Source organism: Coffea eugenioides, chromosome 1 (assembly GCF_003713205.1).
Source record: "Coffea eugenioides isolate CCC68of chromosome 1, Ceug_1.0, whole genome shotgun sequence".
Taxonomy (NCBI): domain Eukaryota; kingdom Viridiplantae; phylum Streptophyta; class Magnoliopsida; order Gentianales; family Rubiaceae; genus Coffea; species Coffea eugenioides.
The window spans coordinates 24,221,746-24,248,236 of NC_040035.1; the positions used below are offsets into that span (position 1 = coordinate 24,221,746).

Sequence of the window (26,491 nt, forward strand, 5' to 3'; positions counted from 1 at the left end):
AATTCCAAAACCAGATGAAAGATAAGAAACATGGCTACATTTCATCAGAAGGCCTCAACAACCAATTCGGAAGCATTCCTAATCAAAATAACCAATTACAGAAGCAATTCTCCAATTCGGGTAAAACCAGAACAGCAAGGGTAATTTCGACTTTTCTCAAGCTAAACTACTCTGATTGTCCTGAAATTTTTCAGGCACCTCTAAAATGTTATTCCCTACCATTTTCATGTTTTAAGCCAAGGCCAATTCTGCCTTTAACTAGGAGCTATTAATTCAGGCAGAATGTTCCCTAACCAAACCCTAACTTTCCAAAATTTCTTCCAATTCAGCAATTGTTTGCAATTAACCACTTTTTCCACCTTCTAGAGTCATTACATACCATTTCCAATCATCATAGATAGCCACACAATCATGTTCATCTTAAAACAGAAAAATCCCCAAAAATAATAAAACTTCATCACTTCAACCACAAATCAAGAAATAATCCATAAACTTGCATCTCATACTACTACTAATCATGATTTAAGCATCAATTAAGGGAGGAGGGTGGTTCTTCACAACTCACCTTAGAAACAAGAGAGAGGGAGCAATAGGTCCTCTTAGCTTTCCAAATAACTCCACAAATCAACTCACTAACACTAATTGAAGAGGTTTTATGGAGAAATTGCAAGTTTCAATGGTTGGTTGGATGGATTTGAGCTAAATGGAAGCAAAACTTGAAGAGTTTCTTTCTTTCTTTTTGAGAGAGAGAGTCGGCCAAAGAGGAGAGAAAAATGGTGAATTTTTGGTTAATTTTGTGATTTATTTGGTCAATGGTAAGAAATGGAATTGTAGTCTTACAAGTCACTCCAATCAAATGGTGACACTTGTCACCTCATTTAATGCTTGCCTAACTTTTGTCTCCCTCATACCAATCCACTTAGCATCCTCTACTTATCTCTTAACACCCGGTAAATTAATTCAAGTATCCAACACTTAACCTAGTTGGCCGAATTTTTCCGAACTTTTCGCACTAGTGGGTCCCACGTCCGGTATACGCTCTTAATTTCTCAAAAACTATTCGATACTAGAAAAATCATTTAAAAACTATATTTACTCATAAACATTATTTTCCCAATTTTTCAAATAAATAAAATGTGGAAAAACGTGCAATTAAAAGAAAAAAAATAAAACCTAGTACTTAAAAACAAATTACGGGCTCTCACAGATAATTAGTAGATAGCTAGATAAATTAGCTTTGGAAGACAAGAAGATGAGAACAAAACCCTAAGATGCCATTTGTCGCGAAACCGTTGGATGTTGGACTTTGACCAAGTTTTTCTTAACTTTCCTAAAACCAAATTTGTCCAAAAATTGTCTTCAGTTTCTCCTTCCTTGGCCGAAAATTTTGAGAGGAAAAACAAGAAAGAGCACTTCATCTTCCACCTCAATTCTTGCTTGAATCTTGAGTTCCAACCATAGATTTTGCAAACCACTCCATAAAAGTTGTTCAATAGGGAAGATTAAGGGATTGAGTAGAGAGATTTTTGGAGGAAAAGCACTAAGCTTCCATCTTTCTTGAGGTTCTAAGGTAACTTTGCCAAGAAATCCCTCTTTGCTTCTCATACTACCATACTAGTGGTTTAGGGTTGCTAAAGTGGTAATTTTATGAGAAATTTCATGATTTGAAGAGGTGTTATGAAAACTTTCAGTTTTATTGGTAATTTTCTACCCACATATGATGTCTAGGTGTTGGCCATGGTTTGGTAGCTTTACTATGTGAGATATCTAGCTTTTATATGCTAGTTTGACTTGCCTAAAGAAAATTTCAGCTCGTGAGTAGGAATTCCAGTTTAGGGTTTCATTTTTTAGTTTGAGTAGGTTATGATTATATGCTTGATTTAGTGAGTTGTTGGTTTGGTATGTATATGCTTGATTTGAGACTGTTTTGTGGTGAGAATGAAGGCTCGAATTGGCTGGAAAAAATTGGTAAAAACAAAGGAGATGCTGCTGAAAATTTGTCTGTAGGAACCCTTGGGCAGTCTTAGGAAATCTGCTATATCTTGTTGTAGAAAAGTCAAAATTCAGTTCCGTTTTTATGTTTGAAGTTAGAGTCAGAGTACTACAACTTTGAAAGTTTCAGCCTTTTTCTCAATTCCCATGAATATCTGTGATTTTTCAAAATTGACTGAAATTGCATACCTGTTCTGTCTTTTACTGGATGAAGCAGCAATTTGAGGCTTGAATTTGACTGACTCAGAGACAGAATCTTACAAATATGTCTTCTGAGAAATTGTAACCCTTTGAATCTATTTTCCAAAGGTATGAAGTTTATCAATTTTGGACTTAGGAAGCTTGAGATATGATTTTACAAATAATGCTGCGCAAAACTGGAAAATTCTATTCTCTTAGAACCATCCTTACTTTCATTTTCCACTTTAAGTTTGGAGTTGGTAAATCATTTTGGGTATGGTTTATGAGTGGAAGTGAGGTTTAAGTGAGAGGAAATAAAGTCTTAGAAACCTTAAGTTCTTCATGTGACAGCCCCACTTCCCCCTAAGGCGAACCAAAGGATTCGGAGGACCGCCTGCCCAGCTCTCGCCAGGACTCGTTCGATCTCTTCAAACCAAAATAAGATATAACCTCGAGGAAAAGTGAATTAACAATTCCCAAACTTGAAACGTATACTTACATTCATACCCATCTCAAAAGTAATACAATTTCAAATATAATAAAAGCTTTAAATTCTCAATACATCCACCCTAACCAAGTACTAGAGCGAGAACTTGAAAAAAACAAAATTCAAAAGAACTAGACTATGCTATTCTATACAGGTCTCTCGCCCTTACTCGCAACCCCTGTAAGGAAAACAAAACTAACGGAATGAGCTAAAAGCCCAGTGAGATTCCATACACATAGCCAAATAATTAAACAAGGACATTAATCATGTAATAACAAGTAATCCATAAAACATTTACAATATAAAGCAATGATAACACACCCATTAAAAGGATACATGCTCACGTGGAGCCCTTCGTTCATTCATTCCACCAATCATTTCCTTATTCCTCCAGCATTAAAAATAATTTCATTTGTAAGTGAAAACCCCTCCATTGTTCTTGCGATTCATTCATTCATTTCATTTTCCCCCTACTGGACATTGGCCAGTCTCCACCAATCTTCGTGGTCATACTCGAGTATACCAAACATTAACCCAGGGTCACCAATCCCCCGACCGAGTCCACTTCTGGCTCGAGTCGACCGGCAACGAAGGCTAAGGGCTGTGATACCCCGACTTTTAGGATAATGTTTTTGTTTAGTCTCAAAGAGGATATTACGGTTTCTTTATTTTATTTTTGTTTTAAAACATTATTTTATTTTAAAGACTAGAAACCCTACTTGTACTTTAAAACCCTAGTTTACTTGTGACTAACAGGTTGTGTTTAAATCCCTCATATTTGACTCAAAACCCTAATTTTATTCTATGGAATTATAAAATTCATCACATTTTTCTTAAAATTCCCTTTTATTTGAAATACATTACCTTATTATAGCTATACTACTTATTTACATCCTCAAGGGTTAGAATAAAGAATAGAATTAAGAGTTTTACCCTTAGTTTTATAGTTCGGGTAAATTAGAGTTTTCACGTATTTTGGTAATGTGATTAAGTGTGGAGGTTTGTGTACTAAATTTAGTAATTAAGAGTGAGTTTTGGATGAGAAATAATATGAGATTAGAAGTGAGAATAATAAGTTAGTGAATTATAAATAAAAATCCTAGTACGTGCGAGTTAAGGAAAAACGGGTAGAACCGACGTGCACCGTTTGTTACCGAGTGAGTGCACCACGTGAACACCACTTTATTACCTTAATAGTCTTTCTATTAATTGAGCCAAATCAGCCCCAAAATATCTGATAAAGAAGCCAAAAAGTTGGACAAAAAACAAGAGAGAGAAAAGAAAATTTTGACCACCAATCAAATTGTGACATGTGTTAAACTTTGACCAAGCCTTTTCATGCTTTCTTATCTTTCCTTGGGCTGCATTTCTTCTTCATTTCTGCACATTTGGCCGTGAGAGTGAGGAGAGAAAAATAGAGAAAGAAACACTTCATTCCATCTTGATTTCTTGCTCAATCTTGCAAACTAACCGATAGATTCACCAAATAATCCATAGAAGTTGCTTAGGAAGGTGGATTGCTATCTTGGAGTGGAGAGTTTTGGTGGTTCAAGCTTCCTAGAGGCTGTTGTGCTTCTCCAATACTAGGTAAGGAATGTATTAGTTCATGGTTGTACTACTTAATGGTTTACAAGTGAAAGTTATGGTTTGTTGGGTAGATCTCATGGTTTAGTAGTAGATTTGGTCAATTCTAGCTTTGTAGTGTAAAATTTCAGCTTTGGGTTTGAATGATTTTCTTCTTATACTTGCTGTATGGATGGTATATGATGCATATAAGCTTGTATATGAGGTTGTAGTGCTGGTTTCAGGCTTAAAATGAGAGTTATACCTTGAATGGAGCAAATTTCCAGAATATCGGTTTCTTATGGTTCAGTTCTGTCCGTTTCTGTTTGAGTATGTTAGAGACCAAACCAGCCTTAGCCCAAAACATGAAAGTTGTATATAATGATGTTTTATAGTTTCCTACAAAATTTCAACTCAATCGGAGCAACGTAACCTGTGAAAAGACCGAAATACCCCTAACTCTCATAGGTTTAGTCCAATGGACAATTTTGATATTTCGCAACACTAACCGTGTCTGTTCACCATGATCCATACTGATTTAGCATTTGACCAAAACATGAAAGTTGTAGCTTATTTCTTAACTTTCCAACGCCCCTGGAATCACCTTTATTGGACTTCAGTAGCCTGAGTTATTGTCATTTACGTATAGTGCGGTTAAGTAGCCCGAGTGTGAGATTCAAGTTCTGTAATTTGAAATTTTGACCTAGCTACACTATGAACTGGACTGAGTGGTCTTCATCAAAGTTGTAGCTCTCTGCCTTAGCTTCGAAATGGTATCAATTTCACCCTAATCCGATAAGCGTAGCTCCGGTTGTGTCTGTTACGTAAAACAACGTCAAATCTGCCTTTTGTTTCCTACCTTAAACTTCATTTCCGCACATGTTCTTAGCTTGATTTTGTACTCGTATGACCTTGAGCCTATTGGACGGCTAATGAAATGAGATTATGTTGTGTGTAACTTTGGGTTTGATTGAGGAAAAGAATGAAGCCATAAATGGCTGGAAAATAGGTAAATACAAAGGGCGTGCTGCCCAAATTTACGCTGGAGAACTAGGTAGATATGCTTGCGACTTGAGTAAGGTTTGAGAGCGAATACCACTTGAACCATCTATGATATTGCACCTTCTTTTATCGAGGTATATAAGTTAGAACTTGGCCGACCTTGTACCCTTGGAAAAATGAAATTTATGACTAATAGATATACTTTTCTCCATTTCGTCGACCCAAATGGTATTTCAAAGTATAATTGTTTCCAAGTTTCAAAGTCTTAAGAGCGAGCATGAATTTCTTAGAATTTGATAAGTATCTTGAATACTACTCAAACGAGTTGCATTTACTTGATTTTCTTGAAGCGAAACTCCTATGTTTCGAACTCTAGAAAAATTTACATTCGTAAATAATATTTTATCGCAGGTTTGGATTCCAACCAAGGAGTTGGACCTGAACGTGTTTTTGAGAGGCACTAGACTTTTGGTGAGTGCTTCCAAATATCTGGTTGAACTTGACACTTGTTTTGATACTTGATCCATGAAAATACATGATACGAGATTTGTTGATCGGGCAAGGGTGTACTTTATTGCACTTGCCCTAATATGATATCTACTTGGTTATTATTGCAATTAACTTGATATACTTGTACTTGATTTGTAAGTGTGGAGCGGCAGTATGTACCACACTCTATCCGAGTGGGAGGTGCCTCTCATTCCCGTCTCCATACTTTTATTTTAATTCAGTCGATTGGAGTGTTACCTCATTGACTTTTGGGGACCCCAAACCTCATTGGCTAGTTAATCGAGTCGAGCCAGCAAGGGCTTGGTCGATTGGGTAACGAACCATGGGTCTTTCGTTTTGTCGAGTGGAGTGATATCTCATCGACTAATCGGTATACTCGAGTATTACCACCAATATTTATTGAGGATTTTGGACCTAGTAGGGGGTGTGAATGGTGGACGGAGAGTAGTGTAAGTGGTGCTCTATTGGATTGGTTACTTACTTGAAGGTTGACGGAGTGTCAACTATTACTTGATCAAGCTCTGGTGATGCAATGGGAATTTGGCTCCTGAGAGCCATCTGTATCCTTATACTTTGGACTGATTATTGTTTATTGGATTATTGTTTCTTTTGAAAACTTTTACACTCGCTCACTTTGAGATTTGCTACTTGAAGTATTATTGCTCACTTTTATAAACTTTTCATGCTCATTACTTTGTTACATGATTCTTGCACTTTTAAATAAGGGTTAACTTGCTATTTGGAACCTCACTGGGCTTTTAGCTCATTCCACATCATTTGTTTTCCTTACAAGGGGTACGAATGAGGCGTGAGACGTACAGGCTAGCGTAGTCTAGTTATTTTGACTTTTGGAATTGTACTCACACTAGTACCCGACTAGGGTTGATTTTACTCGTATTGTAAACACTTTGAAGTATTTTGGTGTGTAGAATCTTTGTATCTGGATTTGAGCATCAAAGTATATATATATATTAAGTTGAAATGGGTGTGTTATTTATTTTCTAAGGATGTGCGTTGTTATTTTTTTTCTTGAGCTATGAGTGAGTGAGTCCTGGCGAGAGCTGGGCAGGAGATCCGCCGAACCCTTTGGTTCGCCTTAGGGTGAGGTGGGGCTGTCACAAGGGCTCAGTTCGGCCAAAGGTTTACATTCATGTACAAGTAGTTTTTAAACATTAAATCATTGTAAATTTCACATTCATTTGGGTCGAGTGCGATAAAGTACACACTCGCCTAGCAAAATTCATTTTTGAAATCATTGAAAACATTTAACATTTAAGCAAATATTCGCAAATAGTCACATAGTCACAGCAATCCACATAGTCATAGAAAACATAACGTACAAAGAACACTCACCTATTTAAGCAAAATAACGTCCAAAGTTTCTTTCCGGATAATACTCTCAATCACCAAGGAACCCTAATAATAACCAAGAGAAAATATTACAGTTAAACCATCCAAAGTTTAGGTGAACCAAAGAAAATCTGAATAACTACTAGTACAAAGTATAAGTATAGTTTTGGAAGTGAAAAGAGTACATTTAAACCAAAGGCCATGAGTAAAATATTTGTAAAACTTATGCTTGCTCGTAAAACTTTTGAAATCTCCATTTGAGTCAAAGAAACGAAGAAAACGTATTTCTATTAGTCGTTATTTTCATTTTTCCAAGGGTACAAGTTTCGACCGAATTCTAACTTATATACCTCTAATAAAGAAGACTTGAATACCTTAGATGATTCAAGTTAGTTTCATCCTCAGCCCTTACTCAAGTCACGAGTACATCTACCTAGCCCTTGAGTGCAAATTTGAGCAGCACGCCCTTTGTATTTACCTATTTTCCAACCGTTTATGGCTTCATTATTTTCCTCAATCAGTCCCCAAAATAACACACAAATAATCTCATTACAATAGCCTCTCAATAGGCTAAAAGTCATTCCATTACAAAACCAAGCTAGAAAAGTGACCGGAAATAAGGTTTAAGACATAGAACAAAAAGACAGGTTCGACGTCTCTTAGCGTATTGGTCACAACCGAAGTCACACTTATCGGATTGGGATAAAATTTATACCATTTCAAAGCTAAGCCAAAGGACTACAGCTTTAATGAGGACAACTCAATCCAGTTCATAATGTATCTAGGTTAAATTTACAAATTACAGAACCAGAATTTCACTATCAGGCTGGATAACAGCACTGGGTTCAAATGACAGTAAATCAGGCTACACAAGTCCGATTGAGGCGTTTTCAGATGCGTTGGAAAGCTAAAGCATAAGACTACAACTTTCATGTTTTGGCCAACTACTGATTTAATACGGATCAAGGTGAAAAATGAAGCCAGAATGATGAAATGTCAAAACTGTCCACAGAACTCTACCTATGGCAGTCAAGGGTATTTTCGTCATTTCGTGTGATACAGTGCTTGGATTGAGCTGAAATTTTACAGGCAGCTATAAAACATCATTTCCTACAACTTTCATATTTGAGCTAAGCCCAATTCAGCCTCCATCATGGCCGAATGAAATTGGTCAGAACAGGGTAGTATAAAAACTTAAAGCTGGAATTGTGCACATAAGCTGGAAAAATTCTTTAGGCAAATGAAACTAACACCAAAACACTAGATTTTTAACATATCAAAACTAGTAAATCATGGTCAGCCTTTAAGCTTCATATATGGACAGAAAATTCATGATAAAAACTGAAAATTTCCATAATATCACTTCCAACCATGAAATATTGCATAAGACTACCAAAGTTGCCTCCATAAGGCACTAATTTGCAATTATTTGAAATGGAGAAAGGTTCTTAGCATAAATACCTTAAAGCTTAGGCAAAGAGGCTATCCACACCTTTCTCTTCCCAAATCATTCCACAAAAACCCTTAAGCTTCCCTAGAGACCAACTTCTATGGAGTATTTTGCAAGATTATCGGTGAAATGTCAAGATCCAAGCATGGAATGGAGGATGAAGTTGAGGTTTTCTTTCTCTCTTTTCTAGCTAAGGACTTCGGCCAAGAGGAAGAAAGGAATGAAGAAATTTTCTCCAATTTTCTTTTCAAGATAAAGATCAAGAAAAGTCTTGGTCAAAAGTCAAGGTCCAATGGTTTTGGGACAAGTAGCACTTCAAGAGTTAATCCTCATCCTCTTATCTTCCAAGACTAATCTACCTAGCTCCCCTCTAATTACTTCCTAGCACCTTGTACAATAATATCACTTAGCACAAAAATCACTTAGTCACCAAAATTTTATCGCACTAGTAGGTCCCACGTCTATAACACACTTCAAATTTTAACGTACACTAACTTATGCTAGGAAAATGATTTAAAACTATACTTACTTATAAAAATGCATAGGAAATTCAATATTTTAAAGGCAAGTATAAAAATGTAGACAAAATAAAATAATGCCTAGAAAATGTGAAAATTTTCGGGTTATCACACTTCATGTATTTTAGCTTCATTTTGCTAGTCTTTTAATATAGTATGTGACCACAGGACTCGAGATGGTTCAAGAAGACGAACCAGGGTTCAAGTGAAGTGCATTTGATTGGTCAGTGTACCACTCGCATGACTTGTTGTGTAATTGGTTTACTTTTACTTGCAATTTGTGACTTGAATAACTGTGACTTCTGTTTATTCTGGACGAAACGAGAGTGTACTTTATCACACTCGTTTCTCTCGCCTGTTTGACTGGTTACTGTATACATTTGAATCTGTTACTTGTGCATGATTTGATGTCGTTTGGAGGCTTGTATCCAACGATCTTGCTATGGCTTCTGAGCTCAAACTCTGTGGCTAGTTACTCGAGTCGGGCCGACAAGGGCCTGGTCGATTAGGTAACGAACCCTGGGTCTCCTGTTTTGTCGAGTGGAGTGTTATCTCCTCGACTAATCGGTATACTCCAGTATTACCATCCCTGTTTCTGCTTGAGGCGTTCGGGCCTGGTAAGGGGGATGTTTGGTGGACTGTACTTAGTGTAAAGCGGGGTCTACGGTCATGGTCATTTCCTTAAACGTTGAAGGAGGGTCAACGGGTTGGATCAAGTAAGATTGGCACTTGAGAGCCATCTGTATCCTTTTACTTCCTGTTTAACTATGGTATTCCTTCCTCTTTATTTGAAGTCTATGCTTGATTGGTTATACATGTACTTTCGTGATTCTTGACGACTTGACCTGTTGGTATCTCATTGAGCGAAAGCTCAACCCCATTATCTTTGTTTTCCATACAGGGGACAATATTTTAGGAACCATGATTTTTGAAGATGAGTGTAGAGTTAGTTATAGCCATTCTTTTGATTTAGCTCCTCTGTAATAGTAAACCATAATTGTATTTTGGTAAAATATGGATATTATGGCTTGTATTTCAAGTTAACTTGTTAAAACACCAGTGTATATCTATAAGTGTTTAATCATGTATTTTAAGTGTATTTGCCTGAGATTGTATGTCTTTGTGGCCTTCGTGAACTTTTCTTGTATTCGTTGGAGTGTTTAATCAAAGTTCTGTTGCATCGTATTGTTTGGTAAGCATGTTTTCGGCTTAGTAGTCCTGGCGAGAGTTAACCTGTGATAGCCCCACCTTTCCCTAGGGCATACCCCAAAGGTTGGCGGACTGCCTGCCCAATTCTCGCCAGGACTACGGAGTCAAATCACACAAATCCTATATAACGTGCGATAGAACCACAAGAAAACAAACAATCGGAGACTACTAAGCCAAAAACACGATTACCAAACCATACGAAGCCGTAAAGCTTCGATTAAACACTCTAACAAAAAACGAAAAGGACCACAACCATGTCAGAATCCGGCCAAAAGTTGGCCGGATTGCCGGCCAGATTCTTGGCCGAATTCGAGGCAGTGGCTAACCTCTTTTTTTTTTCAACCTCCCCTGCCAATCCGGGCAAGTATCCGGCCAAGATATGGTAGGATATACGGTCGGATTCTCTGCAGTCATATCCCGCAAGATTTCTTTTCATCCTCGTTCAAGTTTCGAACTTGCCCGATTTTCCAATGGATACAAGAAAAGTTCACATTACCAATAAAACGTACCATCTCAACCAAATACTATTGAAACACATGAGTAAACACTTATATATATATACACATCGGAGGGTTTAACAGTTCAACTAGCAATACAATTAGGAAAATACACAATTTGTCAAAGTACACTTAGGGTTTGCCAGTACAGAGGAGCTTAACAAAAAGAATGTCTATATCTAGCTCTACTCTTTTCTTCAAAATCACGATTCCTAACATTTTGAACCCTGTAAGGAAAACAAAGATAACGGGAAGGGGTAAGCTTACACTCAAAGAGGTACCACAAGTACAAGCAGTCAAGAATCATGGAACTTCACTTTTAATCAGGCAAATATACACACTAAATAAGGAAATGAACAAACACTTCATATAGAAAGGATACAGGTGTGACAGCCCCACCTCACCCTAAGGCGAACCAAAGGGTTCGACGGACCGCCTGCCCAACTCTCGCCAGGACTACGGAGTCGAATCAAGCAGACCCGATACAGCGCACAAACAAATCCCCAAGAGAACAATCAATCGAAGAGTACTAAGTTGAGAAGCATGAGTTCTACACTGTAAGGTACCATCTCAAATGAATACACTTAATGTACATGATTAAACACTTATATACATACATCGAAAACTTTACAATTAAAAGCGGGATACTTCATTAAAAGACAATTAGGGTTTTGATTACACAACAGGTATCAAAAGAACGTTTACACCAGTTTAACCTTTTTCTCAAAATCACGGCTCAAAGTGTGGTTCCCTGTAAAGAAAATAAAGATAACGGGAAGGGGGTGAGCTTACGCTCAATGAGGTACCAAAATAATAGCAAGTAAGAATTATGGAACTTCATATTCAATTAGTCACATATGCAAAGCAAATAAAGAAATGAACAACACCATAGATAGGAAGGATACGGGTGGCTCTCAGGAGCCAAATTCCCATTTGCTTCACCGAAGCTTGATCAAATAATAGTTGACACTCTGTCAACTTCCAAATAAAGTAACCAGTCCAGTCCAGTAGAGCACCACTTTACACCAAAATCCCGTTCACCACACATATCCCTTACCGGGCCCGAACACCTCAACAGAAACAGAAGTGGTAATACTCGAGTATACCGGAATCAATGGTCTCAATACCTAAAGATTCCTAGAATAGACTACTGTGGTTCGTTATCTAATCGACCAGGCCCTTGCCGGCTCGACTCGAGTAACTTAGCCACAAGATTTGAGCTCAGAGGTTACAGAAAGGTCGTTGGATACAAGTTTCCAAACGACGTCAGAACAGATACAGATACAGATAACAGATTCGAATTCGCACAGTAAATAGGCATACAGACAGACGAAAGAACGAGTGTGATGAAGTACTCCCTCGTTTCAAACAGAATAAACAGATAATACAGTCATTCATATCACAAATTGCATATACAGAAACCAAGTTAAGCAATAATGAAGGGAGTGGTACACTCACCAGTTCAAGTAAAACAAATTCAAATGTTCCCCCCCGAAGTACTTCCTGGATCACCAGCACGTCCTAAAATGATCAAAATAAAACAATTATGGTTCCTATGGGAATGACATTCACAAATGAAACTCAATTATAAGTCGTATGCCTAACCAAACGAACTACAAGTGCAAGGGTGCAAAAGCATGATTTTGGAACGAAAAGGTAACGAGAGGACCTAGGGCTTGAACAACCCAAAATCCCTTCATTTCTACCAAAAGGCAACTCAAACTTAAAGGAACCAAACGGCCTAGAAAATTGGACAGCATCTCCCCTAAATCTGCTTACTTTTCCAGCCATCATGGCTTCATTTTTCCTCAAATCAGCCCCAATGTCACACACAAAATAATCTCATTTCAATAGCCATTCAATAGGCTCAATGTCGTACCAGTACAAAATCAAGCTAGGGAAATGTCCGGAAATGAAGTTTAAGCCATAAAACAAAAGACAAATTTGACGTCGCTTAACGTATCGGACACAGCCGAAGCTACGCTTATCGAATTGGTATGCAATTTATACCATTTCGAAACTGAGATAAAGGGCTACAATTTTGGTGAAGACACTTAGTCCAGTTCGTAGTGTAACCAGATCAAAATTCCAAATTACAGAACCAGAGTCTCATAATCAGGCTAGTTAACCGCACAATGCTTAAACGACAATAACTTAGGCTACCGAAGTCCAATTGAGGCTTTTTCAGGGCCGTTGGAAAGCTAAGACATAACACTACAACTTCTGTGTTTTGGCCAAATGCTAATTCAATATGGATCAGGGTGAACAGATGCGGTCAGATTGGTGAATTGTCAACACTGTCCACAGAGCTCTACCTATGGCAGTCAGGGGTAGTTTTGTCTTTTCACATGCTAAAGTCCTCTAATTGAGCTGAAAATTTATAGAAAGCTATAAAACATCATTCCCTACAACTTTTATGTTTTAACCTAAGGCTGATTCGGTCTCCATCATGGCCGAACAGAACCGGGCAGAACAGGGTAAGATGAAACCCTAAACTGGAATTTTCGTACCAAACCAGAAATTTTCCGCAACCAATCATATCCAACATATACAAGCTCCATTTTACACTATAACAAGCTATCATCCCATGACTAAACAATAATTATTATAGAAAAATAGAAAAATCACTAATAAATCAAAAATCCATCAAAACTCTTCTTTCAACCATAAAACCTACCACAAATTAACATATTTAGCCACTAATTTAACATTATCAAGAACAAAGGAAGAATTTCTTAGCAACTCACCTCAAAACTCAAGAAAGCTAGCAACTTAGGTCTTCCCTTTCCTAAACAACTCCACCAACCCCTTTAATCCTTCCTAACCAGGAGTTTTTATGGAGTGATTTGAGATGTTGATGGTTGGAACTCAAGATTTGGGTTTGGATTTGAAGAAACAAGATGAAGTTTTCCTCTCTTTTCTCTCCTCAAAGGTTCGGCCAAGCTTCATGAAGAAATGGGATATTTTTGGTCAAATTTTTGGTATTTAGTAAAGGTAAGAAAGTTAGGTCAAAGTCCAAGTTCCAATAGTTTTGTGACAAATGGCCCTTTAGGGTTTCTGTGGCAGCCCCACCTCTCCCTAAGGCGAACCCTATGGTATCAGCGGACTGCCTGTCCAACTCTCACCAGGGCTCTGTCGATCAAAGTACTAATAACTCAAATGAAGCGGATGAGATATCTTCCATTCACGAGAGTGTAACCCCAATTAAACATAAACACTACACCAACAATCTAAAAGCTTAGCATACACATAATTAAATGTCAACTTATCACTCCACACATAACTTACATAACATAAGTCAAACTTATAGATTTAAGCTTACGGAAGTCAAAAGTAAGGTCTCCTTAAACAAAAGGTTACAATCTCAAAATACAAGTTCAAAACAAAATAAAGCTAAGAAAGCTCTTGATCAAATCCATCCCCGATCTGTTAAGGAAAATAAAGGGAATGGGGTGAGCTCAAACCCAGTGAGGTTCCAAGTAAAACAAGTAAACACATAGTCACATAAGGTCACAAAATAATCAAATAAACACCGTACAGTAGAATAACAATTTAATCACAGTTCAATTCAAGGATACGGGTGGCTTTCAAAAGCCAAAGATCCATTTGAGCTTGATCATAATTGCCTCCTATTGACACTCCGTCAACACTTGTATGCACAGTATATAGGGTCCGTAGAACACCACTTTCATCAATCTCCATCCACCAATCAACCCCCTACCGGGCCCGCACGCCATAAACAGTACTTTGGTAATACTCGAGTATACCAGGAATTCAGGATTCCAAAGAAACAGGATCAAGTCGAGGATTTTACCACTGGTGGTGCTGGGCAACACAACAAGCAAGTACAACGGGTATACTTCACCAGGGACCTCCAAACATCAGTCCCCAAGATTTATTGGCCTTCTCGACCAAGCCCTTGCTGGCTCGATACAACCGACTCACCTAAGAGATTGGGTACCCAAACAGTAGCAGTAGTTGATGGGATATCACCCAAACAACTTAAACACAGTCATATATATAGAGAAATCACATCTCATAATAACAGTATACAGAGCCTCATTGAAAAATAAGTGAGGTCGAGTGCGATAAAGTACACGCTCGCCTCCATTTTATCAAAATAGTATTTGGCTCCAACAATCATAAATCAAGTATTTCAAATATTTACATAATAGGTAGCAGGTTGTGGAACACTCACCTGTCAAGCAAAAGTAGTAATCTACGTCAACCGTCTCAGTTACGGTCACCTTCGTTTCCCCAAACCTAGGGCGAGTGAAATTGTTAACAATTAGATTCGTTCCTCACTAAATTGTAGGTTCATTAAGAAACCAAGTGAGTAGTCTAGGCTACTTAATCCGGCATGCAATGAGGTGCATACCATGGTAAAAGTTCTTGAAAAAATAAGTTTAATGTGTACATGAAAGCTCGGCAAAAGAAAGGTTTCATTTAGGCTTAAGGGTTCCTTTTTTCTCGAATTGAACAGTCTTGCCCGGCAGTCTCGGGAAAATGGTTATAATTCACTGTAGAAAAGTCAGAATTAGGTTCCATTGGTGGCGTTGGAAACTAGGTTCACAAGGATATATTTGTGTAGAAGAAACCATTTCCAAAATCCAAACGTAAGTGGTTCAAAATTAAGCAACCAAATGAATTTTCTGGACAGTCTCGGATGAACAGTAATAAATGGGCAGCCAACTTTCAAGACTCGCCACGAATCGCTCGGCACGAACCAGAAAATGAGCTTGGTACCATTTTAAAGCTCTAAGAGTCTACTTTTGAATGCCACAAATGGCACTCAATTCTGATTATCGAGGAAAACGTTATGACCCTGACAAGATCACTGGTCAGAAAATTCCTGGACCTAGTCCAGTTTTGCCTCTTTGCTCATAACTCAAAATTTATCCAACCAAATTGGCTAATTTTTTGTAGACAACCTCCACACACATAACACAACATATATCCCTCACATTTGTAGCCATATTAAGCATGAAAATATCCAAGCAAAACAGGGCAGCAAGTCCTTGAAATTTCGGACAGCACCTTCTCCAAATTTTCTAACTTCCATCCTTTCATGATTTCCACTTAAATCACATACCAAGTGTTATATCTCACTCAAAAGGGCTTTAAAACATGTTAATACTTCATAAACAACCATGAATAAAGTGCATGCATTTCATCAAACACTTGGTAGGCATGCTTTCTGACTAATTACTCTTTTGTCTAATTTAAGAGATTACTTCAACTCACAACCCAAACAACTTATGGTTTGCCATTAACACTTGAAACACATGATTTATCACCATAAAACTACCATTTAAGGTGTACTTACCTTTCTTGTGAGTAGCTTGGACCACCAAGTCAATCCATCAAAATGAAATCCTCAAAGCTTGAATCAACCACTAGGATTGAAGAAAGTTTTCTCACAAACTCTAGATCTTTCTCTTTTGATTTGGTTGCTCTTGATTCACTAAGGGTAAAAGACAAGTTTATGGAGCTCTCTCTCACTCTCTTTTGAAGCTAGGAATTTCGGCCAACATACTAAAAAAAAAAGCCAAGTTTAGTTTAAATTGTCTTCTTAATCTTTGGTCAAACAAGTCCATGGCTAGGGTTTTGCCACATCTCTCTCTTCTTGACCACAACTTCTCCTAATCCTTTGACTAATGGTATTTATACCTTTCCAAATGTACCAATCCTAATTTAACACCTCTAATCACTCACATAAAGTCTCTTCCACTAATAAAGGAACACTTGGTAAAATGCAAGTGGTGAACTATTAGAATCCAACTCAAGATAATATTTTACTTCAAGTAAAATGAAATGAAATGTAATGCATGGAAATTATTATAATACATAGGAAATATATTGTAAGGGCATATATTAAATGGTCTAGATCTTACAATAAGGCATGTAAATAAGAAAATTGTGTTTTAAAGTGAGGGTCAATACAATGGATTTGTTGTAACACATTGTAAAATATAATGCTAGGGCATATAAGAGGTGGTTTAAATCTTGGTGCAAGGCATGTAGTTTGGGGAAATTGTATTTTAATCTCTCCCCCTTAAAGAATTTCGCCTTTGAAATTCTCAGCTTGATTACTGAGTAGTTCAAAATATTTTTGGTGCATATCCTTTTTAACTCTCTCGAGTCCTGTGAGCACATGCTTTAGTAAAAGACCAGCAATACAAAACCATATTATGTAGGAATTGAGGCTCCAAATCTTTATTTAGAACATGTATCAATTTACAAGTTTCATTGTGACAGCCCCACTTTCCCCTAAGGCGAACCAAAGGGATTAGCGGACTGCCTGCCCAGCTCTCGCCAGGACTAAGGAGCAGTTACACGCGATCGAAAGCGTTCCGGGAAAGTAAAAGGGCGCTCGGACAAGCCAAAATACAAAATAAAACAAACGAAAAATTGGAGCCGACATGAATAGTGCCAGGCATAGCAGAATCCGGTCAGAATCCAACCAAATATCATTCAAGCAAAACACCTTGAAATTCAATATTTACAAGCCAAATAACATACAAAAGCTATCCAACAAGTTTATACATGTACGGTTTGCAAATTTACAATTCAAAAGGAAGGTCGGATCTAAAACCGACTAGGGTTTCATTCATTGAGGAGCTATTCAAAATGTATTCACAACTAGTTCAACTCGGCACCCAACTATCAAAGCCATTCCAAAAGTATTCAAATTCCTGTAAGGAAAACAAAAGGAATAGAGTGAGCTTACGCCCAGTGAGATACTATCACTCAAGCAACAAAGTTCATATAAGCATAAAGTTTTTCATTCCAATTCATCTACTAGGAAGTAAGCCAAGAGCACACATCAAGAGAGTTGGTAAAAGGATACGGACGGCTCTCAAGAGCCCCTTTCCTCGCTTGCATACTTGATCGGATCTCATTGACCCTCCGTCAATGTTTAAGGAGTAACCAAACGTAGACTCCACTTTACTTCCATTCCTTCCACCCAACATCCCCCTACCGGGCCCGAACTCCAAACAGTATAAATTTGGTAATACTCGAGTATACCGGAATCGAGAGTCTCATATTACAAGATTCCATATAACAGTCCCCATGGCTCGTCAATTTTCACGACCAAGCCCTCGCCGGCTCGATTCAATCGACTACCAATGGGGTTGAGCTCAGTAGTAACAATAATGGTCGTTGGATACTCGTCCAAACGACACCAAATCCGGTGTATTCATATACCATCAAGTAATACAGTAAACAGTCGTATAGAGGACATAAAGAGTGAGAGTGATCAAGTACACCCTCGCTTTAATCCATTTCCATGGTGCAAGTAACATTCAAAGCATCAATTTCAAGTATAGCAAAGCCACATAGTAACATACAAGTGAGTAGTACACTCACCAAGCAAGTAAATGATATTTCATACACTTCCGCCCAAAGAGCGTCTTGAACCACCGTCACGCCCTAAAACAGGGTACTCTAACATGGTGAACTAGAACCGGGCAGAACAGGGTACTCAAGGAGTTCAATTCTGGAAATTGAAGGATTCAAGGTATATTTATTACAACTCTACTCTAAACCATGAAACCTTCCACAAAATAGCATCCTTAGTCACCAAAAACCACTAATTTACCATTATTACAAAGAAAGAGAGAATTGCTAAACAAAGTACCTTGAAACCTCACAAAAGGTGATAGCTTAGAGTGTCTCCTTCCAAAACTACTCCACCATTACCTTTGTTCCTCCTTAACTAGCACTTCTATGGAAGGGTTTGAAATTTAATCGGTCAGAACTTGAGATTGAGGTAAATTTGAAGTTGGAAATTGAAGTTTTCTCCCTTGGTTTTCTTCTCAAGAGGGCTGGCCAAGATGCTAAGAAATGAAGATGATTTTGGGTCAAACTGATATTTGGTAAAGGTTAGCGAATAGTGGTCAAAGTCCAACTTTGAATAAGAAAGTGACACATGGCACCTTTTAAGTTCAAACCTATCTTCATGTCTCTCCAAGGTTAATCCATCTAGGTAACCTCTAATCATCTCCTAACACCTAGTAATTTAATCCCTTTATGCAAAACTTAACCTAATTGGCCGAATTTATCGCACTTAACGCACTAGCGAGTCCCACGTCCAATATACATTCCTAATATCTCATGAACTAACTTATACTAAAAAAAATGATTTAAAAACTATATTTACTCATAAAAAATATTTAGAAATTTTACATAATAAAGAAAATATAGAAAATTTGTGCAAATAAATAAAATAATGTCTAGAAAATAAGAAAATTTTGGGTTCTCACAGTTTCCATCCACTTTCTCTTATTCTCGATCTTTCTCTGATCTTTATCTTTGTTCTCCTTAGCCCTTTTCTTTGCTCATCATTGCATCATTGGTGCTTGGGCTTTGACTATATTGTTTCTTTGCTTTTGTTTCTGCCACACTTTTGACCTTCATTGCTACAACTTGACTCTGATTATCTTCTTTGCTAGATCCTTTCCAAGTTCTCAAAGGAGATGTCATTATATTTCCCGCTCGCAGCATGCTCCAAACTATACTTCCCTATTATTTTGTCCATCCCTACTTCCTCCATTGCAAGATTTATCCCCATGTCCTCTAACCCCACAATTATAGTAGAAATTCGAACACCGTTCGTATCTCAATTCCACCCATGTATTCTCTCCATCTAGTTTCGCTGAAGTTTCTCTCACCAAAGGTTGGAAAACTTCCACTTCAGCTAAAATCTTCATATGTCTACCCTCTTTCCCCTTTTCCATTGGGATTATCACTTCCCTCACAGAGTTAAAATTTTTTTCAAGTTTAAACCCAATTGCTCTACACATCCAACGAATAGGGAGGTTTCAAATTTGTATCCATAGATGTGCAAACCTGAAGTAATCGAGATTCTATTCGCACCCTACCTTCCATTTCTTTAGAACCAGGATCTGGTTATCCATTATCCATGGACCTGCCATTAGGATTTTTGCTCTGTCCTCTTCTCTTTCCAATTTGAAATTGAAACAAGTTTGGTCCTAGTTCTGTCACTACCAGATTTCATGGGTATCCCCAAGCATGCTTTGTAAAGTTTTTCATTCTTGTGAAGTTTGCCACATTTTCTCCCATCAGCTTACCTACTAAGCTTCCATAGTCTTGAACTCCTTCCTTAATATCTTCCCTACTAAGATCTATGCCTCCTATTTCTATCTCAGATAGATCAAACTTCTTAAAGGCACACTCCAACGCTTCCTCCATTCTACCAGAACCTTCAGAGATTACTCGAGCTACCTTCATACTATTTCCAGTCACTGATTCGTAAATTAATTAAACCTGCACAAAAGAGCAACACAAATATTGTTTAGAAGCAAAAAATTAAACAGAAAAGTACTCGAGGCCAAATAGAGATCACTAGCCCACTCCGATCTTGTGAGATCCCGAAATTTTACTTGTCTTTATAACCCTTATGTGAACTCACTTACCTTTGATTCTTGGTTGCTTTAATGGTTGAATTTCAGTCAAGGGAGTGAATTTTAATAAGAAAAGTTTCATAATCTCAAGTTGTTAGAAAATCTAGAAATTTTCGCAGGAGGCTCTGCTCAGATTTGGAAAATTGGCTATAACTTCGTATAGGAAAGTCGGAATTGAGTTCCGTTTGTTGCGTTTGAAACTAGACTCATACATCTTCCTATGGTGTAAAATTTAGAGTTTGATTCAATCTCTATAAATTCCAGAAAATTGGCAAAGTTGACTGAAAATTCTGCCCTACACAAGTAACAATAGGAATGTTGTAGTAGCTTATGGCTTAATTTGGACTAATTTATGAACAGAATCTCTTTGAGGTGTCTTCTAAAAATTATTAGTATTTGAAGTCTAGTTTTTAACAGGCCAAATTGTATGAATTTTTTATATTTATAACTCAAGTTATGATTTTTCTAAAGGAAGGGCATAGGTTAGGGTTTTTGGTGTGTCTTTGGTGCATTTTGGTAGTGTGATCACTTTGGTGAGGTGTGTGTACTAAATTTGGTGGATAAAAATGAGTATTAGCTAAGAAAAGTGTGTGATTAGAAGTGTTAATAATAAGTGAGTGAACCATAAGTAAAAACACAAGAATGTGCGAGTTAAGGAAAAATGGCTTGAACCGACGTGCACCGTTTGCTACCGATTGAGTGCACCACTTGAACACTACTTTATTACCTTAATCTCCTTGTTATTAATTAAACAAAATCAGCCCCAAAATATCCTCAATCCAACCGAAATTTTGGACCAAGAAAAAGAGAGAAAAGAAAGAAAAATGAGAATTCTCTAGACCAAAACTTTCTTATCATTTAATTCTTCTTTCTTGTCTTAAAACCAAACAAAACAAACTCGAGAAGGTGAGAGAGAGAACCATGAGCTAGGGAGGAAAAAAAAATCCATCCAAGGTCTTAACCAAGATCCTTTGACCAAGACTTTTCGTAGTCTTCATCTTGTAAAAATTGAACCAAAAACACTTCCTTCTTTGCTAAGCTTGGCCGAGAGAGAGAGGAGAGGAAGAGAAAAAAACTCCTTCAAGTTTCATCTTGATTTCTATCAAGATTTTGTGGGAAAATGAACCTCAAACCCTAAACCCATCCATAAGAAGTGATATTTTGGTGATCCTCAAGCTTGTGGTGGAAGGAATTTGAAGGAAAAGCTCTTGTTCTTCCACAATTCTTCTAGGGTTTTGAGGTAACTTTGGTCAAGAAACCCTCTTTCTTTTATCTTGCTATTGGGAGGATTTAAGGCATGTTTATGCAACTCACTTGAAGTACTATCTATTTGTTGTGCTTGATTGTGAAAATTTCAGCTTTATAGTGTTAATTTGCAAGACTTGACTTGAGAGTTATGGCCATGATTAACCTTGATATGTGGCGTTTAAGCTGTGGTATGAAGTTGATGATGATTATTGAGGGTTTAGTAGGTGATTTCTTCTTGTTTTGCATGAAGTTGTGTAATGTGAACAAAGCTGGTATGAAACAGGGTAGCTAGAGCAGTGTTGGGAAATCTGTTGTATCTTGGTGTATGAAGGTCAAAATTGAGTTTTGTTTAATGCGTTTGAAACTAGATTCCTTGGGCTATAAACCATGAAAATTTCAGACCCTGGTTCTATCTGTACGATTTATGGTGGTTTTGCAAAGTTTGATAAATTTCAAGACTGTTCTGCCGTAGTTTTGTATTTGCTGCATTGTATAGTTATAATCTGACCGGTTTGTGGTCTGAATCTTGTAAAGTGACCTTCTAGACATATGTAGCTCTTCAAATCTACTTTCTTGTATCAAAAATTGGTGATTTTTGGACTTACAAAATCCCTGTTTTGATTTTTCCAAAGTTGGTTGCTGGAGTTGAAAACTTTCTGTTCAGACAGGTTTTAAGAGCCATTTGAGCAGCAAATTTTTCCATTGTTTAAGCCAAAAGAGGTCTTACTCAAAACATGAAAGTTGTAGGAAATGGAGTTAACTATCTATCTGCAAAATTTCAGCTCAATCGAAGTACTGTAACTTGTGAAATGACTAAAATACCCCTGACTGCCAAAAGCCTATTTGAGATTTCACATTTTGACCTTGAAAATGCAAGAACTGGGTGTTGATTCCTTCATAAGAAATGTAGCTCTCTGTCTTAGCTTCAAAAGTCATAAAATATACCCCAATCCGATAAGCGTAGCTTCAGTTATGACCAAAACGCCAGAAGGTGTCAAGCCTGCTACTTAGTTATTCTTCTTTATTACTAGTTTCCAACTTTGATTTTTGGATTGCATTGCTAGAATTGCTTTATATTTGGATGACATTGAGCCTAGTTGAAGGGCTATTGTGTTAAGATTGTTTATGTGTGAATTTGGGCTGAGTTAAGGAAAATAATGAAGCCGTAAATGGCTAGAAAATAGCTAAATACAAAGGGCATGCCGCCCAAATTTTCACTCGAGGGTTAGGCGTGTGTACTCGCGACTTGAGCGAAGATTTGAGGTCAAATTGAACTTGGATTGTCAATGGTATTCGAGTCTTCTTCCATAGAAGTATATAAGCTAAAATTTGGCCGAAACTCGTACCCTTGAAAAAATGAAAGTAGTGATCACTTGAAATATATTTTTCTCGTCTTTTAGACTCAAATACGAATTTCAAAGTTTTAGTTGCTTCTTTAGCAACACCAAAAGAGCGAGCATGAATTTCCTAGAGTTTGATACGTAACATGAATCCTATCTAAATGAGTTTCATTTACTTGATCTTCTTGAAGAGAAACTCCTATGTTTCGAACCCTAGTTGATTTCAAGCTTTTAAATGATATTGTATCGCAGATTTGGGCTCCAACCAAGGAATCACATCTGTACGTGATTTTTGACAAGCACTAAATCTTTGGTGAGTGCTTCCAAATACATGATTGAACTTGATACTTGATTAAATTCTTTACCAACGTGATCGGATAAGATTTGCTTGACCTAACTTAACTAATCACTTGATATCTTATTCATGCTTGTACAAGTGACTTGATTTGTATTGACCTGTACTTGTATTTGTACTTGTTCTTGATTTGTAAGTGCTGAGCAGCAGTATGTAGCACACTCGATACGAGTGGGAGGTACCTCTCATTCCCGTCTCCGTACTTTTCTCTTGACTAAGTCGATTGGTCATCGACTATAGTGACTACTTGGGAACCCAAACCCCACTGGCTAGTTAATCGAGTAGAGCCGGCAAGGGCTTGGTCGATTAGATAACGAACCCTGGGTCATTAGTTTTGTCGAGTGAAGTGTTATCTCCCCGACCAATTGGTATACTCGAGTATTACCACCAGTGTTTAGTTGGTGTTAGGTCCTGGTAAAGGGGTTGAATGGTGAACGGATTGGTGTTAAGCGAAGCACTACTGGATTGGTTACTTTACTTGAAGGTTGACGGAGTGTCAACTAATACTTGATCAAGCTCTGGTGAAGCAACGAAAAATTGGCTCCTGAGAGCCATCTGTATCCTTATACTTTGATTATTATTAGTAGTGTTATTGTTTCTTTTAGAAAAAGAATTTTACACTCGCTCATTTTGAGATTTGTTACTTGAAGTGTTATTGCTCACTTTTATGGACTGGTTATGCTCGCTACTTTGCTACTTTGATATGTGAACTTTTCAATAATGGTCAACTTGCTATTTGTAACCTCACTGGGCTTTTAGCTCATTCCACGCCATTTGTTTTCCTTACAGGGGACACGAGCGAGGCGTGAGACTAGTACAGGCTAGCATAGTCTAGTTTTGGAAATTTTGCGATTGTACTCGTACTAGTCACTCAATTAGGGTTGAATGTATTGAGAACTTAAATCTTGTGACATATTTGGGATTGTACGAATGCTTTGAATAGAAATGAATGTACATGTACGTTCCAAGTTGGGAACTGTTATTTCCTTTACTCTTGAGGTTGTAACTTATTTTATTTGGAGTAAGTGAGTGAGTCCTGGCGAGAGTTGGGCAGGCGGTCCGTTAAACCCTGGGGCACGCCCTAGGGGGAGGTGGGGTCATCTCAGATGGTATCAGAGTTGCTTCGCGTGGAGTGAGTTTGGGCCATGTGGTGGTATGGTCCCAATTATGTGAATATGTATAAAGGACTAAGTGCTCTTCTTGAGCGTAAGTTGTGAATTATGAAGTGATAAACGTAAAATCTTTACCAAGCTACCTGAGGTAGATAGATATGTACGCCAGGTAGGAATCTCTAATATGGGTAATTTACTCTTGGGACCGGCTGGCTCGAGTTGTGAATTATCTTATTGTGGATTCCTGTACCCGAGTACCAAAGAGTGATACCTTTATGATAAGTCGATATCTCGAGTAATATTAGGATAAGTTTGGATGGCGAAAGACAAGGCATGAGAGATGCGAATAGTTTGGACTTGGAATATATTAAAGATATTAGTGAGATTTGGGACCCTTATTATTCACGTGTACATACTTGGTTGTACTTCTTCAAGTTTTGATGAAGTGTAGTGCTTGAGCAACACCTAGGGTTAATGTCCCATAGGATATGTGAATTACTATGATATGTATATAAAGAAAGTATGTTATTTTCAATGTGTTCTATTATTTTTCATTCTATGATTTGAAAATGCTTTTACCAAACTATATAGCTACTTTATTTTGCTTATACTCTACAGTCTATTTTTGTTTTTTTTTTCAAAACAGACATGGAGGGTAGTACGTGTCTAGAGATTTAATTGTAGTCATGAGAGGAGATGTACTTTGGAGATTATTTGCCAATGCATAGTGTTTTATTTCACGATTTAGCAAGAGTAGTAACCAAGTTCCATAGTTATGAATTTTCCTTTTCATCAAGTTCCTAAATTTATATCACTTTGCACAATTTGACGCCTTCATTGAACTTCCTTAGCATATCAACTTAGCCATTACGTCAGCGAGATTTTCTCTCTAGGTAAGTTTGTGGCAGTACTATGAGTAAGAGAAAGCCACTTGAAAATTGGAGAAAAATCCTGTAGCATCAAGTTTTGTGCGAGCAAAGGTTAGAATTTTGAGGACGAAATTCTTTTAAGGGGGAGAGAGTGTGAGATCCCGAAATTTTATTTGTCTTTATAACCCTTATGTGAACTCACTTACCTTTGATTCTTGGTTGCTTTAATGGTTGAATTTGAGTCAAGGGAGTGAATTTTGTTATGAAAAGTTTCATAATCTCAAGTTGCTAGAAAATCTAGAAATTGGCTCAGGAGGCTCTGCGCGGCTTTGGGAAATTGGCTATAACTTCGTATAGGAAAGTCGGAATTGAATTCTGTTAGTTGCGTTTGAAACTAGACTCATACATCTTCCTACGGTGTAAAATTTAGAGTTTGATTCAATCTCTATAAATTCCAGAAAATTGGCAAAGTTGACTGAAAATTCTGCCCTGCACAAGTAACAATAGGAATGTTGTAGTAGCTTATGGCTCAATTTGGACTAACTTATGAACTGAATCTCTTTGAGGTGTCTTCTAAAGATTATTAGTATTTGAAGTCTAGTTTTTAACATGCCAAGTTGTATAATTTTTTTATATTTATAGCTCATGTTATGATTTTTCTAAAGAAAAGGCATAGGTTAGGGTTTTTTGTGCATACTAGGGTTTTTGGTGTGTCTTTGGTGCATTTTGGTAGTGTGATCACTTGGTGAGGTGTGTGTACTAAATTTGGTGGATAAGAATGAGTATTAGGTAAGAAAAGTGTGTGATTAGAAGTGTTAATAATAAGTGAGTGAACCATAAGTAAAAACACAAGAATGTGCGAGTTAAGGAAAAACGGCTTGAACCGACGTGCACCGTTTGCTACCGATTGAGTGCACCACTTGAACACTACTTTATTACCTTAATCTCCTTGTTATTAATTGAACACAATCAGCTCCAAAATACCCTCAATCCAGCCGAAATTTTGGACCAAGAAAAAGAGAGAAAAGAAAGAAAAGTGAAAATTCTCTAGAAGATGGTGACAAGCCTCTTTCTTTGATGTTGGACCAAAACTTTCTTATCATTTTGTAAGGCCCGAAAACAACCAATGAGACAAACATAAACAATGGAAAGATCACAAATGTAACAGTAAGTAAATAAAAGAAAAGGATTGCAAACCAATTAACTACCCAACTCCTCTTGAGCTTGTAGATTAATTGAAACAAGCTACTTCAAGTTGATGAATTACAATCACTCTTGTGTACAAAGGAAGGTTCACCTCCTCCTTGCCCCAAGTAGCACTCGGTCAAACCAGGACGTTTTACTATCCCTCAGGACAACCCTCACAGAGCTACACTCATGA

The 26,491-nt window shown here is 37.5% G+C and overlaps 1 protein-coding gene across 1 annotated transcript in view; it reads right to left on the reverse strand.

The window, feature by feature from the left end:
- Positions 1–19,776: 19,776 nt before the first annotated feature.
- LOC113769243 overlaps positions 19,777–26,491 on the reverse strand; it is a 36,037-nt gene continuing 29,322 nt past the window's right edge. The window contains exon 2 of the mRNA XM_027313712.1: positions 19,777–20,027. Within this exon, the coding sequence (XP_027169513.1) occupies positions 19,777–20,027 (251 nt within the window). The remainder of the gene's footprint in view (positions 20,028–26,491) is intronic.